This window comes from Bos javanicus, chromosome 6, assembly GCF_032452875.1.
Source record: "Bos javanicus breed banteng chromosome 6, ARS-OSU_banteng_1.0, whole genome shotgun sequence".
Classification (NCBI taxonomy): domain Eukaryota; kingdom Metazoa; phylum Chordata; class Mammalia; order Artiodactyla; family Bovidae; genus Bos; species Bos javanicus.
Window position 1 is genome coordinate 77945580 of NC_083873.1, and position 19704 is coordinate 77965283.

The following is a 19704-nucleotide window of genomic DNA, read 5'->3' on the forward strand; positions in this document are numbered from 1 at the left end:
AGGACTAAAGTCAGTTTTAGTGACACTAATTATATTAGTTTTAAATGGTGCATGAGGTATAAAAATGAATGATAGTAAAAAAAGCCAACAATGTAAATAGTGATTCTTTTTCTGTCAGGAAGAAGGGTCCTTAACACCAACGATAAAGAGAAAGCTGATTTTAGTTTTAAGTTTAATTTTTTTTAAAGTTTTTATCTGGTTTTAGATTCAACAGCAGGTGGATCTCCAATAATGTCACTCATTAGGACTGTAGTTTAGTAGCTGATTCTTCCTTGCCCTCAGACTTGAAACAGCCTACCAAACTCTTGTGGTAGAGATGGATAGTGTACCATTTCAGCAACACTGTATCAAATACAGCTGTATGCCAATCCATTGCTGCTATTATTGCTGGCCTTTTCTAACTTAGCAGGAATTGATGATAAATAACAAAGCTTTAAAATTCAGTCTTCCCACATTAGTAGATTTCACTGATAAAAGTGCTTTAAATTTAAAATACATTTAAAGATTAGGAAACCCCTAAGAAAAACAGAACAGGAACTTTATGCTAGGAAAGCTAGAACCAGATGGATTATCTGTACAAATTTTGATATGGAACTCCACTTTTTGTTCTCTTATTATTAGCTTTTTTGAAAACCAAATTCTGAACAGAAACCAAAATTTGAGTCACCTGCTTCCTGCTTATGCTTGATTCTTCCCAACTCAATTGTTTACTTGTTCTCTAGGTCGTCTTTTTTAAATTATATTTTTATTATTTATTAAAGTTCAGGTAAATTGACATATTAGTTTTCAGTGTATGGCATAATTAACTTCTTGTATATATTATGAAATGGTCACCATAATGAATCTAGTTCATATTCATTACCATACATAATTAGTTTTCTTATGATGGTAACTTTTAAGCAGATTATCTTTTACATAGGCATAGGAAAAAAAAAGGGATATTTTCTTTTATAAGCTATGTGAAGTAAGGAAAAAAAGTGACAAGCCATCTTCCCAGCCTACTGTTTGTTTTCCTATTACTTTAAATAATGTGTAGGAATGAGGGGAAATATATAGAAATGCACATGTAAGTCCCAGCGATAAAGATCTTACCCTTATTTGATCTATGAGAAAATATAGAGTTTGAATAATTTCATATTTTTAAGTTTTACCCTAGTTCATTTTAAGTTCTTATACCTTTCATTTTTTATTTAAATTTTCATTTATAGTAACTTTAGAAAACAATTACTTGTATTAGAAGACTAACCTTTTTTATTTGAGAAAAGGCTGCAATAATAAATATTACATAAATACAATTTACAGGTAGTTTGTTTTTAAAAAATGTTGGGCAAATCAAATCCTGTCTCAGTCAGTTTATCTTAAATTTGTGCAACATCAGCAATGTCCGTGTTTAAGATTAACAGTATTCAGTTTCTTATCTGAAAGACCACCATAGCCAACTCATTTTAGCTTTCCTTACTAATATACCATGTATTCAATTCATCAATGAAAAATAATATCCTGATGTACTCATTTTATAATAAGCTGAAGATCTGTCATCTCACTGTGTAAAGACATGTAAATGTATATGAAATACAAGTTTAACAAATATTCATCAAGCATATAGTAAGTGAAAACTTGTGTGCCAGTTCTTTGCAGAAGGTGTAGGATGTAAACATATGGCTTATTTCCTAATATAACTGAAACCTTTCAGCTCTACAGATCAGACAAGCTTTGCCTGGCCATGAAATTCTCCTGGCCAGAATATTGGAGTGAGTAGCCCTTCTCAGGGTATCTTCCCAACTCAGAGATCGAACGTAGGTCTCCCACATTGCAGGCGGATTGTTTATTGTCTGAGTCACCAGGGAAACCCAAGACAAGGTTTATTGTCCTTTAAATCAAGAGTTCACTTTCCCAATTTTGAGGTTAAAATATTTATTTGACTGGTAATTTACTGTATAACAGTATGATTAAAAAAATTAAAACTGCCATGGAAAGTTTTCCCTTTTCACTTTTTTAACATTTCTGTGAGCAACTGAATGTTCCTATTTTATGCATTCAGTATAGGTTACTTTTTGAGACAGTTGTAGATTCACCTGCAGTTGCAATGAAATACTACAGAGAGCATGTACCTTTTTCCCAGTTTCCCTCAATAATATCTTGTAAAAGTATGCTACAGTGTCATAGCCAGCATATTGACATTGAAATTTCCCACCAATTTTGCTCAGATTACTTCAGTTTTACTTGTATTTAATTGTATTTGTGTGTGTGTGTGTGTATTTAGTTCCCTGTAATTCTATCATAAGAATGAGTGAATGAGTGAGTGAGTGAAAGTCGTTCAGTTGTGTCCAGCTCTTTGCGACCTCATGAGTAGGTTTGTTTATCCACCACCATAGTCAAGATACAGAGTCATTCCATCAAGGATGCCTCATGTTGCCCCTTTATGACCATGCCCACCTCCTTCCCACTTGCATTTTTCAACCCTGGAAGCCACTAATCTGTTCTGCATTTCTATAATTTTGTCATTTCTAGATTATTACATACATATTTATGGAATCATTCAGTGTAAATCTTTTGAATTGTCTCTTTTACCCAGTATAATTCTCTAGCAACTCATCCAGGTCATTATGTGTATTGATAGTTGTTCAGCTTTATTTCCGAGTAGTATTCCATGGTATGGATGTGCCACAGATTGTTTAACCACTCACCAGATGAAGGACATCTGGACACTTCCCCATTATGGACTATTAAGAATAAAGCTGCCATGAATCTGTAGGTTTTTGTGCCAGCATGAATTTCCAATTCTCTGGGATAAAAGTCCAAGAGTACAGTAGCTGGGTGGTATGGTAATTGTACATTTATGTTTTTTTAATTAATTTATTTATTTTAATTGGAGGCTACTTTACAATATTGTACATTTAGTTTTATAAGAAAGTCCAAACTACTTTTCAGAATAGCTGTACTACTGTATACTTCCATCAGCAAAGTATGAGTGATCTCATTTCTCTTTATCCATGCCAACATTTGATGTCATCACCATTTTTAAGTGTATAGTGATATCTCATTATGGTTTTAACCTGTTATTTTCCTAAAGCATTCTTTCTCCTTTTCTCATTATGAACTTGTCTGCCGCCTGTATACACTTTTCCATGACACATCTGTTTATACCTTTGGTCCATTTTCTAATTGAATTGTTTTCGGTTTTGTTTGTTGTTGATTGTTTTTTACTGTTGACTTTTTGGAGTTCTCCAAAGTCCCAGATATCCCAGATACTAGTCCTTGTTGGACTGCAAACATTTGTAAATTGGCTTGCAAATATTTTCTCCTGTTCTATATGTTATATTTTCATTTTCTAAAATTTATATATTTAAATTAATATACAGTGTTTTCAACCTACCCTTATACAGTTTGTATTTTTCTTTCTTCAGTGATTTTTCATTTATCATCTAACATAAATACATATATATCTATGATTTTCGTATATGGCCTAATTCTATTTAATAAAACTGTTTTCTAAAGTTTTTGCCTTTTTGGTTAAATTGCTATGAAAGATGGGAAGTTGTAATGCATGCTGACAGTTTGGTAGAGACTAAGTACTTCTATTCATAAAGAAATGAAAGAGTTTAACTTTCTTACTTTGCTATGCCAAAACCCACCAGTTGGAAAATGGAAAATGTAATTATATGTATTGGTTGATACCAAGAACTTAATATTTAAAGTATTTTAGAATAATATCCTTATGATCATTTTATCAGATTTGAAAGTTCACCTAATGCTTACTATGGTGAACTAACAAGTATGATTGCATTTTATTTTATTTCAATTTGAATAAGTCTTCTTCATAGAATTGTAAGTAATGTCAAAATCTTCTGTTGTGTCCACAACTGCTCTCCAAATGAGTGTTTTATCATAAATGTTGCCTTTTATTATTTTCATTGGAAACAACCCAGTGGTTTCTGTGATTGAATGAATATTTTATTTTAGCTTTTCTTTCTGTGTTTTAAACTTTCTTTAAGCTTTTGTGTTTTGTGTTTTGTTTATATGGAAGACTATATTTTGCTTTTTTAAAAAATCTTTCATTTTTAGCAAGCATGGGAATATATTCTTGCTTACACTCTGGGAAAGAGAACACCCTAAATGTGGCTTAACATTAAAAATCATCTTCTTTCTTTCCCATTGACTCAGATATGTGCATTGTTGGAAACATGTGTGCTTTAAGTGGCATATATTTTTGAGTCTGACTAGCTGCCTGCCTGTGATCAGGACTATATCAACTGTTATCATTCTAAATGTTTCCTTTCTTTTTTTCAAACACATTTGCCTGATTGACCTTTTTTTTTTTTTTTTTTCTCTGTCTTTCTATGGGGCTGCTCCAGGAGCCATGGCTAATCATCTTATAAGCAATGCTCTGCTTCGTCCGCATGGTACTAACAATCCCTATAATACATTGCTTGGGGAACCGGCGGTCTGTAACAACCCTTCTGTCAGCATGTACAACGCACAAGGTGTGCTGGAGTTTATCTTAATTTTTTCAAGTGAAAGTCCCATTTTATGTAGCTTTTATGGCCACATTCTATTTTTCTTTCCTTCTTCCTGCCTTTTCTTTCTTTTGGAAGCAGACACACAGACTCTTTTCACCTTTCACCCTTCTAGGTGCTTTTATTTTCCATTTTCCTTAGGTTTTCTTTAGTAAGAAATGGATTTTTTCCTTCTGATAAACAAATGCTTGATTCACCAATATGTGTTTGTTCTCTGTAATGTTATAAAATGTTTTGTGGTTTGTCAGTACTTTTCTTGTTGTTGATTGATTTCCATACTAAATACCTATGTATTCATTTTGAGAAATGAGCTATTTGCCTAAGGTAAGTAAGATAAAGAAGACTTGATTCAGTGATCTTAATGCTATAAGATCAAGAAAGTAATCTTACTCTCTTCTACCATGAAACACACTCTAGGCACAAATATCAGTACTAAAGAAAGCACTTAGATCAACTTCATGGAAAACACTGAAATAAGCTGTGGAGGAAAGAACAGTGAACTGAACAGTAACAGATCAAGTTCTACCCGATCTTAATATTGCCTATATGCACTGACTCAGGAAGGTCGTGAAATGCTTTTTCTACTGTGGCTGCATGTTAACAGCAAGGGTTTTGGATATGGCTCCTCTGTATATCCTCCAACTTTAAATTATATCTCAGATAAGCATGTCTCTTTAAAACCACTTACAATCTAAGCATTTGTATGTGACACTATCTTTTTTAAGATAAAAATATATTGGGGCACAAGAAATTAAAAATATTCGTATCATAAGTAAAGTGACCACATAAAAAAATTACTCAAGTAAAAGTTTTATAAAAGAAAAAATTTGGTCAGTGATCCAACTATTTAAAATTATATTTGAAAATAACTCACTATAACAAAGAGACTTCAATAGGTCCTTCAAGCTGGACATGATAGATTAGATATATTTTAACTTTCCTAGGCAATCTTGAGTAAAATGTCTATTATCCTTTTTTGGGAATATGTGTGTGTGTGTGTGTGTGTGTGTTTCCTTCTCAGTCAGAGGTGAAAAATTACTGGCATGAATGTGAAAACTTGGTGTGAGTGTTTATTCCAAAAAAAAGCATTTTTGTTGCAACATGGTCTTTGGATATCTCTCTAAAATCATCTGAGTTTCCTAGGTGACAGAGACTTGTTAGATACAAAAGACGATTATAAATGGTTTCAAAAATTTCAAAGCCAATAATTCAGAAGTGACTTCAGGAATATAGTCAAGTGGTTTGTCAGTAGGAAAAATAATTAAGCAAACTGTTAATTTTATCCAGTTTCTTAAGATTTACACCTGAGAATCGTAGACCTAGAATTAAAAGAAGGGAGAGAACACACTGAATCCTCTTTGCTGTACTATGGACATTCTGTCAGCGTGTGCTTAAGTATTTCCTCTAATGATGCCCTTCCTAGCTCAGGATCTTAAATATTCAATTGTTGAAATGTTCCATTTGTTATAAATATTTTTCTTTCCACCAAGCCGAAATTTGCCTCTGGCCATGATGCTTAGCTTTGCCTTCTCGAACAAAGATGAGCAAAGCATTTTTCTGCTGTCTGTGGCATCCTTAAATACTTGAAAGTAGTTAATCTGGCTTCTTTTAGTCACCTTTTTATTCTAGTAAAGCAGCCTTAGTGCTATCAATGGAAGAAAGTTTCTTCATGGTTATCCCCCTTTATATCATTTACCGTTTGCCAATATCCTTATTTCGTTTTAGCATTCAGTGGTGTGTATATTACACAATGCACCAAATGTGGTTTGGCAGAACAATTCTGCAGACTTTACGAAGGCTTGTCTGGGGCTTTTCTTTATTTTCATTAGTCTAAATGACAGATAACCGTGTCATTAGAAGCATTTTAAAGTGTGCTGACATATTAAGTTTTGAATGATACTAAATGAAGATTTACACCATATTTGCAAATTATATCTGTTCTACATTATTCACCTTACACGAAGAATTGTTGGAAATTGGTTTAAAATAAGTAATAAATTTAGATCACATTTTATTTAGCTCTTTTGACTATTCAGATATAATTTCTAATGTCATACATAATGAAAAAGTAACAATCATTAATCTGTGTTTTCCCTAATTCAGTATTTGCCTTCTTGTCTTACTTTATTACTGGCATTCTAAATTAGGAGATTTTTCTAAGGATGGAACACTATTATATAAACACTTTCAAAGTGAATTTTTCATGACAAAATTTAAAATAATACCATATGAATCCAAAGTTTTATTCCTGTCAAGCCTATTACTGAATATTACTATTAAGATTATCAATAAATACACAAAGGTTACTTCTGAATGGATTTGTTGTTTATGCCAGTAAACTACATTTGGCTGACTTTTCTTAAAAATAGAAGTAAATAATTTTATTATTGGTTTTCAGAATCAGAAATGGAATTGTTCAACTACTTTATGTTTTAGTATTTTTTAAGATGTTAAGAAAATCTGGTAGTGCTGAAAATGATGTTTTACCACTGACCAAAAATAAAACTTGGTGACTATCATATTGCTACTAATCTTATGCTTTCAGATGAATGCACTTATATTCTTACTGGCAAGGTGAAATCTTACATGAAATATAGGTGGCTCGGTATGTACTGGAGTGGTTTATGTTGAATTACGACGTGGTTCTGTTCTGTTGGTCCTTTAATTCTGTTATACCAATGCCATCCAAGCAAAGAAGCATTTGGATTTAAAGTATCCATTTTTGTTTTTTATATTTTTATTTAAAATATGTAAAGATATGTTATTGTGTTCCTGATGCATATAGACTTAGGAACAAAAATGAATAATATACCTTTGTTAGATTGGATTCAGATTCTCTTTGTGGAAATATTTAAAACTTCGTGCATAGTATTTCTGGACCATTATCTTCCTATCAGTATTGGATAGTTCAGTTTTTGTTAGATAAATCTTATTATAGATTAACCTGTCAACAAAATGAAATATATAGAGAAGTCATGCTTTTACAAGTTAATTTACATTTTAAGGTGACTTAATTCAATTCTAAAACTTTAAAGAAAGACATATCTTTAGGATGGGATACATGAAGAATACATTATAGTTGTCAAGAATACAAGGTTATAGTATAAAGTATATAATTAAATATTCTGTTACAGCTTTCAAAGTCTAATGCAAGATGTGAAGAGAAGAAGGTAGAGGAGAGTAGTGCATGAAGTCAATCAAGATTCCCCTTCTGATCCCAGTTCTGCCACTGTTAGCAGAGGGGTGTTAGATAAGGCTTAGTCTCTCTTGGCTGCAGCTTCCTCATCTTGCAAAGCAGGAGCTGAACTTCAGTTACCTCTCCTGTGCTTTCCACTTCTAAAACGTTATCATTTACAGAAGGGGCCATAATGAGCCTACAAGCAATTTACATCTGTTGCTATGCTAATTTGGCTTTTTATTTCAAATTCTTCTTCTTTAAAAGAAATTTTCTCTGCATTTTGACATATTGTTGGTCTTTTGCTGAGAAGCAAATCAACTTTTAAAGTACAAAAACAGTACCTCTAAAGCAGTGGTTAAATTGTAACAAGTCTGCATCTATTGAAATTATCTAGCCCAGCGACTTTGCTGGTTTTTATTTTGTGATGATTTAATCCTCTTATAAAGAAAATCAGCAAGAGCAGTTTTTTGACTGGATTAAAATATGAGAATTTTTTTAAATAATGTTTTTATAGTTGTTTTTAAAGTATTAACTTTTAAAATGTTTGATTGCATATGACTATGCAACGATCCAGAGGAAAACTTGATATTGATTGGTGATATTTTTTCCCTTCACATTTTCATGATACAGAATAATGGTTGGATTTAACATTTTTCTTTCTCCATAGTTATACAACTTTTGAATATGAGCTCCAGAAATGACAGTATTGATCAGTATTATTTATAAATGATAAAAAGCATTTGTATAGGTACAGTGGGAAAAAAATAACCTTTGTACATGAGAAGATACATAAGAAAACAAACATAAAAACTAAGAAAAGTGTTTTTCTTTTCTCTCTATACAAACTAAAGAATTTACTAACAATCTAACTGAAAAAAACTTAAAGTGACATTCCTTAGAAGCAAGTATGTCCTAACACGTACACACAAATATATATGTAATATTGAATTAAAATTGTGGAAAATGTCATGGCTTGCCCTCAGGATTTTACTCTCTTTGGTTGGTGTGATAATTTTAACTTTAAAATAAATGTGTATTTGTTTGGAATTTACAAACTGACTAAACGCTTATTACTCATTTTATTAGCATGTGTTATGGGGGTTTCTTATTTTCTAACATTTCAGTATTTTTAATTATGATAAGCCATGTAACACAGACTCATGAATTTTGGGGCAGTGGAATTATTTCCTTTGACTCTTTTTTCTGCATATCATCAATTTGCTTTTTACTCATGTTTCTTCTACTGTCGCTGTAAGCTTACTTGTTGTTTTTTCTTTCCTTTTCTCCATGCTGTCGTTTAGAGCCCTACAGAGAGACAAGTATGGGAGTAAAGCTAAACATTGCATATCAAATGTAATTTTTTTTAGTTCACTTTTATTGCATCACATATAGATGATGTAGTTATTAAAAACAGTTCATCTCACAATTTAAAAACTAAAGAACCTATAAATCAACTTATATAAATATATGTTAACAGAGATTAGACGCTTTTGTTGTCTGATTCTTTTATCGTGTCACGTAACATAGTTGTTAAGTCTCATGTAATGTTTGTGTGAGTTAAATTGTTTTTAAATTAAGCATTTATTTTTGCTAAGTAATTCATAAACTTTTAATTTTCATTACTACATTCCATCACACAAATACATGTCACATAGAATGTATCCACCTTCTTTTAGTATGGCTGTTTTCAACCTGTACCTAATGCATTGACAACAGAAATAATAAACACGTTTCAATGCATCAGTTGCTCAACCATAACCATCAAGCATACCATAGCAGCCTCTGCAGCAGCAATCACCCATCACATATGGCCCTTTAAAAAACATTTACTTTTATTTTTTCTTAACATCGTGGATTTGTCTACAAGATATCTTATAACATGAAAATAAATCGCTTCACCCTATGTCTGTGATGGCTGCTTTTTTAATGTATTCAGTGCATTGTTATTTTTGAAAACTGTGTTACTTGAATACAGAGTATGCATCAGAAGTCCATATAAAAATTGATATATTTGGAACACTTTATTTAAACCAGTAATGAACTAGCTCACTTTTGGTAAACATAACTGCATCACAGATATAGAATGAATGCTATATTTTCACAAGTTAATGATGTATTGAGAAGTTTAATGGAATTCTTAAAAAAAAATTGTTCTATAAAGAAGTACCCTTATTTAGCAGTATTGGTTAAATGTTTGTGTTTTATTTTATTTTGTGGTTGCATTTGAAGTAATTTATGTAACTATTATTGATTCTTGGTTTCTTGTTCATTCAAGAAAATGCAAAAATCTTGAAGAAGCATATGGTCAGATTTATATCACTGCAGCTGTATCTTCCCAGAATAAGATGTTTAATCTCTTTTAAACCCAAAGTTTAATATGCACACAAAGTCATCACTCATTATGAAATGGAACCTTAAATACTGACACTATGTTTTTAGGAATTAGATCCCATGTTTTATACATTCTTTTGTAGAATTATCTAATGACCCTAACAATTACTAATGGATATATAATAGTAATCAAAGTGCTTATAACAGAAAAAAAAAGGAAAGTAAATCAAAATATTTCTGTTTTGAAAGTTCCCATTTGCAAATTATTTTGGTGTGCCATTTATTTACCTAGGCATTATTTAATAACTGTATCATTCTGACAAATTTAACATAATCCTTTTGTGGTTTTTGTATAGGGATTTCTCAGTTTTACAAAATTACATACCAAATTATTAGACAGTGCTTGAATCTTCTACTTTGATTAGTACATTCAAAGTACCACACCATGAATTATGTTAATTCTATACCTATTTCAATGTTAAGACAACACATAAAATTAAAAGGTAATGAATTATTGATTGACTTTGGTGTGTATAAATTGAAAGCTGTGAATGGCTACAGAAAATTTTGTGTTTTTTTCCTAACTTATAACCAAATACATTTCAAATAGTGTCAGGCAATGTTTGTATGGAACGTTATAGGGTTTTGTGCAAATTTATAGAGTTTTAAAATTCTTTTAGAGATTTACTGTAAATACTTATTTTCTATTTAAAAGATTTCTATCAATTGTCCAAGTATATGTATATATATTTATATAGATATGTATATATAGATTTAATAGTACTTTTTTATTTCCAAACATTTTATACGTAATTCAAATTGCTACCAATTTATACATACTTCATAGTCGGGTGTTTCTGCTTTTGTGTCTCTGTGTATGTGTTCTCTGGCCAATTGGACATGAATGTCATAATGTTTTGTGATCTTTTTCAGAGGGGCTTCTGAACAATGCCAGGGATACAAGTGTCATGGATACTCTACCACTGAATGGTAACCATGGCAATAGTTACAGCATTGCCAGTGGTGAATACCTGAGCAACTGTGTGCAAATCATAGACCGTGGCTATAACCATAACGAGACCGCCCTAGAGAAAAAGATTCTGAAGGAACTCACTTCCAACTATATCCCGTCTTACCTGAATAACCATGAGCGCTCCAGCGAACAGAACAGGAATCTGATGAACAAGCTGGTGAACAACCTGGGCAGTGGGAGTGAAGATGATGCCATTGTCCTGGATGATGCCACCTCCTTTAACCATGAGGAAAGTCTGGGCCTGGAATTGATTCATGAGGAATCAGATGCTCCTTTGCTGCCCCCAAGAGTCTACTCCACAGAGAACCATCAGCTACACCATTATACCAGAAGGCGGATCCCCCAAGACCACAGTGAGAGCTTTTTCCCTTTGCTAACCAACGAGCACACAGAAGATCTCCAGTCACCCCACAGGGACTCTCTCTACACCAGCATGCCAGCGCTGGCTGGTGTGCCCACTGCAGAGAGTGTTACCACCAGCACCCAGACCGAACCCCCACCGGCCAAATGTGGCGATGCTGAAGATGTTTACTACAAAAGCATGCCAAACCTAGGCTCCAGAAACCACGTCCATCAGCTACACACCTACTACCAGCTAGGTCGCGGTAGCAGTGATGGGTTTATAGTTCCTCCAAACAAAGATGGGACCCCTCCAGAGGGAAGTTCAAAAGGACCAGCTCATTTGGTCACTAGCCTATAGAAGATGACAGAAATTTAAGCCAACAAGACTGCTAACACCTGATAGACTGTGCTGAGTTGATATACGCAGTGGTAATAATGTGTGTTCTTTTAAATCTTTATGCTGTTCTTGAACGACAAACACAAACTCTCAGACTCCTTTTTTTTTTTCTTTTTTTTTAAACTGGGATTTTTAGGTCAGCCCAGGGGAGAAAGATAACTGCTGAAATTCCCCTGTGCCCTCTCCTTTCTTGCCCTTCACCCCCCGCACCCAAGATGGAGACTTCATTATGTTAATGAATGAGATTTGAAGAAAATGGCACTCATTGTGGCCTTGTTGAATTATGTTGTGTTTGTTCTAACATCTCTGATGCTCTGTTACTATAATTACAAGGACCTGATTTTTTCAAAGGCCAGAGCAGTTGTTCGGAGTTAGTAACAATGCTGCATCTAGACTGGAGTGTTGCACAAACATAAAAGCAAAGCAAACTGTGTCACATAGTGGTTTTTAGTCATTCACAACCTGAATTCACCACAGTGGGAATAGCTGTGGTGTGCAAAATCAAACAACAAAATCAATAATGAAATGGAGGGGAATTCTAGAATTATATGCTAAATGCATATTTTATGATTTGCTGTATTAACTGATGATAAACTAATGGCAGAAAAAAAACTGAACAATTTCTATGTAATGTACAGATACTAGCATTGCACATGTAGTCTGCTTTCTGTTCCTCCAGAATTTGAGTCCTGTTAATGTAGTGGAAAAAAAAAGAAATTTTCTTTTTCTTTTGTGCTGGTCTTGCAAGTTTGTCTACCAGTAAGAGCAAAGTTTCCTTCCTTTCTTCTTTCTTTTCTTTCTTTCTTCATTTCTTTCTTTTCTTTTCTTTCTTTCGTTCCCTTTTTCTTTAAAATTTCACCTGGCAAAAAATAAATAAATAAATGAAGCTATCACTTTATAAGAATCATTTTCTAGTAATGCAAACAAATTATTTTTTACAAAAAAATAAAATAAATAAAATTAGACTTCCTTCCCTCACTATATATCTTTATTCAGTCAGAATATTTCCAAGAGCATTTTTGCAAGTTAGAGCAGGAAGAACTTTTATGTTTACAGTGCACATCTGTTGTAATGCAAAGCATATTTGGCAAGCAGTTCATCACTAAGACAGTAGCTATGATTCTAGAAGTCAAGAGATGTCAGTAGAACTAGTGGGGCTTCTGCATGTGAAAAACGGTATCCCATAGGTGTGAAAGTGCTGAATACTCAGTCTGATCCCTAAGTCGGCACCTGCACTACCAATTTTTAAAGGAAATACACTCAATTGTAGAAAGAATCAAAAGGTCAAGTTATTTTGAAGTGATTTAAAAAAGAAAACTCTTCTGTTTATTAACAGGAAAATTATTTATTTGACAGGATTTTAAGTAATGTAGGATTATAAGAGGTAAATTAGCAGCACATACAATTTTTTTTTAAATTTATGATCCATTTTGTATGGTCTCAAAGTTGGATGACCTCATTACTAATATTTGTTGTAAAAGTGAAACTTGTTTGCCAACCAATAAACAACTGATTGAGATTTAGAAGATATTGTATTGATGTATGTACTATATGATTAATTATTCTTTTCATTTTTCTCACCTTTCTTCTGTTTTCAGTATATAAATTCTGCTAATCCTCTGTGGCCCAAATGAGCCGTGCTAAAGAAATCAATCTGCCTAGGTGAATAAACTAAGCACAAAATTAGTTTTTGCAGACAAAATATAAGAGAATAATGAGATGGGCATTTTTATGTTGGCTGAAATAAGATGCATAACTTACTTTCAAGCAGGTTAATATGTAGATTACTATGTGCTTATTTATAAGCCAGCTTCAGTCACACGGCTTATTATAAAAGTCAGCTTCAATCAGAGATTTAAAGTATTTGGAAAAGAAGGATCATATTTTTTCCTCCATTGTATTCTTCATTTTGATGTTAAATATTTAAATTCATTCCATTAGCTAAAAGTGCAAGAATAATGGCAAAGAGAATACCCATTTTATAAACATAAGACATTTTTATGCTATTTTTTGGTTGTTTTTCTATGTATAGATAAAATGAGAGGGAAAAAGTCCTTTCAAAGAAACTTTCTAGATCTCCAATTACTGAAGAATCTTTACCAGCAGTGTGCAAGCATGGGGACCCTCCTAGGGCAAAGTTAGAATGAATTTGCCAAATTATAATTTCTAATTGTATTATATGATTTCTTGGTGATTTTTTTTCTTTATTTTTTTCAAAAAATTTAAACATCAGCCACCTATAAATTAATTTCTTGAATTAAGATTAGAAAGAGTAGTTTAGAGAGTAGCCAGTAATCTATGTATTCAGTTTTAATATAAAACGAAAGAAAAAATTCTGTACTGGGCCAGAGTACATCATAACCTTAAATTAATATCACCTCAAAATATCTTATGCATCATTCCTTTTAGTCACTTGACATAAATATTTTTTAAGTCTACACTTGTCTCTAAGTTACAGGAGAACCACAAGCTTTATGAGTAATTAGGTTTTCAATTACCACATATGGCAATATTAGCTCCTAAAAGGTGGTTAGTCTATCTGGTATATAGAATACATTTGATAATGAACGAATCCCTTTTAGACATGCTTAAGGTGATTTCAGAAACACAAATGTAGTCTGTGGATTTATGAGTACTTACGCTAGTTTTGCCAAACCAAAAGTAATCTATATGAAAACAACTCCATCAATAAGAAGCTAGTTTCACAGAATAATGGGGAAACTACCTCAATTCAGCTTGCTGATGATGCCAATTCTGATTTTCTGCTATTGCTACCTCCCTGACCATTATTTTTTGTGTTTCATTATATGGAAATTTGAAGCTGATAATCTCCCAGCTCTACATAGTCCAAGTTGAAGAAGATCACTTGAATACATAGACTGATGTGGAAAGCCCTTCAGTCCTGTTGGTAACCACCAAGCGCTTATGTCAAGATGAAAGGGTCAGATTTTTGAACTTACATACATCATAATTGGTGTGCTTTCAGAGAGACTTAGGATCCCAAAGACTTTCACAAGAAGAGATTATTCCCCCAAATTGAATGTGACTATAGTGAAGACAAAATAGTGGATTAAAGAGTTAATTATGTATACATTTCAATAGAAATTTGTGTATGTCTATCATATATTCCTCTAGTCCTCGTTACACTAGCAAGGGTTGAATTCCTGAATTTGAATCTTCTTTCATGTGCATTTTCATGTGTGGCAATTGATAATAACTTTAAAATTTTCTTAATCATATTTGGCTGACCCTATATTTTCAGTACTCTGTGACATTCATCACCCTTTTATTTGCATATTTTGGTGTATTTATCTGATTTTCCATCAAAAAGTAAATTTTCACCAAACATACTATACTACATTGTACATTATTTGGAGAACTGGAAGTAAAAGTTATGCAGTGAAACAAGTTATTATTTCCAAGTAAAATAACATTTTTATAACATTTTACAATTTTGTTTCCTTTTTGAGGTCTGTTTCACATGATACTTTAATAGGGCATTAGCTTACAAACCTCATGTCTAGTTGATTTAGAAAATGTTGGATTGTTGCATAGCCCATGTTCCTAATTGATAATATTTATGGAGAAATGTAAATTTTGTGAGGAGAAATAGGCAGGAATTCCAATTAAGTTTTTGAGCATCTTTTGTTTTCACTCTATTAAAATTAAAAATACTATAGTTAAATAATAAATTGTTATGCTAAAATAATCATAATGGCAAAAAATAATTGGCATGAAAAATTATCTTGAAGTTAAAAATAGTCAATATAATGTAGTAATTAAATGCAGGTAAAGGACACCCCTTCACCTCCTGTAATACAATTTATAATGACTGAAATTAAAATGTAGTTGTGATTTGTATTTTTAAATTACCATTAGCCTAAAAATGTTGACATTATGAGGAAAGGTTTTTAAGATTTCATATTTAAATTTTTTAATATTAGTTGGTATAACAAAAGTTTTCATAATAATGGAAAAAAGGATATATTATAAATGAATTATTTAAGAACCCATAAACTTAAAGTCAGGCAATATCTGCAGCTTTTTCCCTCAAACCTGTTCAAATCCATTGTAATTTGCCTGCTTTAAAAAATGACATTAAAAACTTCAAAGACTAACTTTTTGTTTAATTGTGGAGACCAAAAGGGAGAGGAAAATATTTCTTCTAGGTTGTCTAAAGATTGACTTCAAAATCATCACCTATTAGTGAAAGAATAATTCATTTTTTTAGAAGCTGTCCATCAGTACTGTACCAAAGTGCAACTGCTTATGGCATTTTTCAAAAACCACTGTAGAACTAGTCTGTAATCAGTTCATATTTAGAGAGAGAAAAATGTAGAAAGAAAAAAATAAAAACCCAAATCCTAATTTGATTTGATTTTGAGTAACTCTGAAAATGCTGACAAGAATGTCCTTTCTTCTTTAACAAATATATATTTTATATAAAATAGCAATATGTATGATCTCCCCAATGTACTATAATAATAGTATCAAGGTATTAAGAATTAATTAGCTCATGTTTAACAATTCCTAATTATAGCTCACTACATAATTATGCATTTCTAAGTAATACTTTAAATATGTCTTATGTTAGATTTCTACACAAAAATTAGTAACATGGAAGCACAAAAGTGAAGCAGCAACATTGCAAAATAGCTTATGGAAGCATTTTTGTGCAAATGAATTCTACATGAGAATCATCTTTGAGCTTGTAAAATAAATTCGATGGATCCCAACCATAAATTCAATTTTGTAATCAGTAGTAAAAAGGTCCCTATATAATCATCTGAAGAATATTGACAAATATCTAAATTTTCATTTCTAGACTAAAATAAGTTCAAGTGTTGATAGCTTCTTCTTTCCTGCTTAGGCCAGAAGAGGAACTTTCCTATTTGCTAATTAACTTGATTACTTCCTCTTTGCTTTAAAAAAGAAATCAGTCGACTTTCATCTGTACACATACTTCCATATGCCATTTATTTTATTTCCTGTTTGCAGAGGAAATAGCTTGTTTACATTATTGCAAACTTTGTGATTTTTGCAATGAAACAGATAGTTGTTATGGTTTTGCATCTTCTCATTTGAAATAAAGTTATTGCCATTCCCTATTCTTAAGAAGTTAAAAGCCAGCAATTCTTTAATATCTACGATCTTTAAGTTATTATTCAAATGTGTTGGTTTCAACATTTCTGTCTCTTAATAGTACATCACACAAATCTTTCTAAACTCATATCCCCTTAGAGTATTTCAAAGGTAAATACAAACTATGGTTTTTAAGAAGGCGTGTGAAAGGAAAACTTTGATTTATGTGAAGAAGTCATAGAAGACTATATAAGGAAAAAAACCTCTGTTGAAGTAATAAAGTGTTTTCAACCACAATATGTACAGAAGAGCAGAACCAAGTTGAATTCATGGTGAGGTAACCAGAACTAAATTAGAGATACAGAGAAAAGTTATCTAGGAAAAAATAATAAAATTACTTAGAGTGATAAAAATCTTAAACACTGTACCAAATGTTATTGATGTATTGAAAAAAATCAAATTTAAGTTTACCATATTATAATTTTTACCACAGAAAACACTAAACACTTTTAACCCTCTTTAGATATTTCTTGTTTAGTCTTGTCTCAAGGAAACATGAATATTTTATAAATGTCTCTTAAATAGAAGTATTTTTGCCTCAATTCACAGTCACGCTGTAGTCTGCTTACTCTATTGTATGTCAACATAGTTAATGCTACTAGTAACTTTGTACCTTTTAGAGCTTTATTATGAATCTTTCTAATAACATTAAATTAACATTAAATTGGAATTATGTACATTGTGCAAAACAATTCATAACTAAGCAATAATCATTAATTCATTATATATATATATGAATAAACTTTGAGACTGAATAATACAAATAATTAACAATGCTGAAAATAGTACTCTCAAGTCCTTCTCTCTCTTCAGTTATTGTAGTCAATTCATAAAATTCTGCAGACAGTTGTACACATGACGTGTTATCAAAGTACTCCATAATCCAGGTATGCTAAAAGTTCCCAGTGCTTCTTTCATTCTAAAATGCCAAACGAAAGAGCTTGAAAGAAGAAGAAAGTAATGCCTTCTAAGTTTCTTATTTAGGTAAACATTGTCATTCAGAATGAATAATTTTAAAAGGAAAATGTTCCATTTTGTGGTCTGAGGGAGAGGTTATTAAAGTCTACAGTTAGCCCAATGTTGGATAATTTTAAATTTTAAAGGAGTTAAGTTTGTCTCAATGGCCCAAGAGTGCAGAATTTCACAATATATTGGCAGGGAAATAGGTATAAAATTCATACCTAAATTGGCTTTTAAATGTTAAGAATTCCTCTGATTCTTCTGAAAGTGGAGCAGGTAAAATAGAGCCAGATTCAAAATGAAATATATTGGTTGACCTCAAAAGGCAAAATAGCAACAACTCTTTGGTAGTAGGTAGAGGTCTTTGGGGATGGAACTCAGGATACAGTGACTAAACAGAATGTCTTCTTATGCTGACCACTGCCTTGTCCTCTAGTGCATTTTTTAATGCCTTGAATTTCAATTTGTCACCATGTCTTATGTTTTGAATGACATCATGAATCAAGAGATTAGGAAAAAACAGTTAAAATTGATTTTCATGCCTCATTTGAAAATAGAGATTTCCTTTACCATCCTAAATAATATAAGATGATATGTCTTGAAGCAGCTGTGGACAATCAGAATGTGTTCATTTATAAACAGGTCTTATTTGTATATTCTAACACTGATCTTTGCCTATGAACTACAAAGTCAAGAATTGTAGAGAGGGTCAACTTGATTTCCCTTAATGGTTTCTGTGAATATATTGGAAAATGGAAGGATAATTTAAAGTTTTTTCATACTGTTTTCCCACTTGCCAAGCATTAAATCTAATTCAAAATACATCTTTTTAAAAATGATAGTTTATTTTAAAAACTAACAAATAATGAACCATTTCTCATTGATAAAAATCACTTTTTTAGATACTAGAATATAGCTATTGCAGGCTTTGGTCTCTTACATTCTCATATATTTACACATGGCATTAAAATTATCATACACACTTAACAGATTTCAATCTATTGGATTTTTCCCTTGTACAACGTTTCCAACTTTTTTTCCCCCTTAAATCTTCTGTACAATCACATGTAAAATCATAAGCTACAAACCTCAATAAAAAATATCAGTAAACAATAAGTGATGTAGTCACTGTTATTATATGGTAATACCCAAACTCTGGTTTGGAAACAGTATTTCAACTGCAAGATAATAATTGAAACATGGACTCTTACTATCCCCACCCCTTTAATCTCCTCTGACAAGCTGAAAATAAAACAAGAAACTGTTTTGTTTATGTTTTCAGAAAACTGCTGCCATCTGAGGTGTCTATGAGTTGATTTGTTATTGCCAGGAAAACAGAAAGTTAAATTCAGAACTTAGTGTTTGCTCTTAAATTTTGCCAGTGATGTGATATAATCAAATGCAGTCCTGTATCTGCTGCCTGATCAATTTCTTTTTCCTCCTTTCAAACTGGCAAGTAGGGGAATCAGTCACCAATGAAACTTTGGCTCAAAGGAGAATTAGGTGCTCTGTGAAAGTGAAGGTGTTAGTTGCTCAGTTGTGTTGGACTCTTTGCGACCCCGTGGACTGTAGCCCACCATGAAATGCTTCAGGCGAGAATACTGGGGTGGGTAGCCACTCCCTTCTCCAGGGAATTCTCCCAACCCCGGAACTGAACCTGGTCTTCTGTATTGCAGGTAGAGTCTTTATCATCTGAGCCACCACTATTCTTCTTTTGAATAAAAGGCATGATAAATAGTAAATGTTGTAGATCGCAAAGGTAGACGTTGTATAATCATCACTCTGTACTGTCAAGGATTCTGAT

The 19704-nt window shown here is 32.2% G+C and overlaps 1 protein-coding gene and 1 long non-coding RNA gene across 17 annotated transcripts in view; one reads left to right on the forward strand and one right to left on the reverse strand.

The window, feature by feature from the left end:
• The window catches only part of ADGRL3 (adhesion G protein-coupled receptor L3), a 959208-nt gene extending 940192 nt beyond the window's left edge, over positions 1-19016 (forward strand). For 11 of the 16 annotated variants that reach the window (XM_061420278.1, XM_061420283.1, XM_061420284.1 and 8 more), the window contains one exon: positions 10960-19016. In XM_061420278.1, the coding sequence (XP_061276262.1) occupies positions 10960-11759 (800 nt within the window). In that variant the 3' untranslated portion in view covers positions 11760-19016. Of the gene's footprint in view, positions 1-4355; positions 4485-8996; positions 9049-10959 lie in introns of all 16 variants that reach the window. The other 5 variants (XM_061420290.1, XM_061420291.1, XM_061420292.1 and 2 more) reach the window with 3 other exon arrangements.
• LOC133249596 (uncharacterized) lies at positions 8756-10951 on the reverse strand. Its single transcript, XR_009737030.1, has 2 exons — positions 10867-10951; positions 8756-9000 (listed from the first exon to the last, which is right to left on the reverse strand). It is a non-coding gene; the product is annotated as an uncharacterized LOC133249596 (long non-coding RNA).
• Positions 19017-19704: the final 688 nt, after the last annotated feature.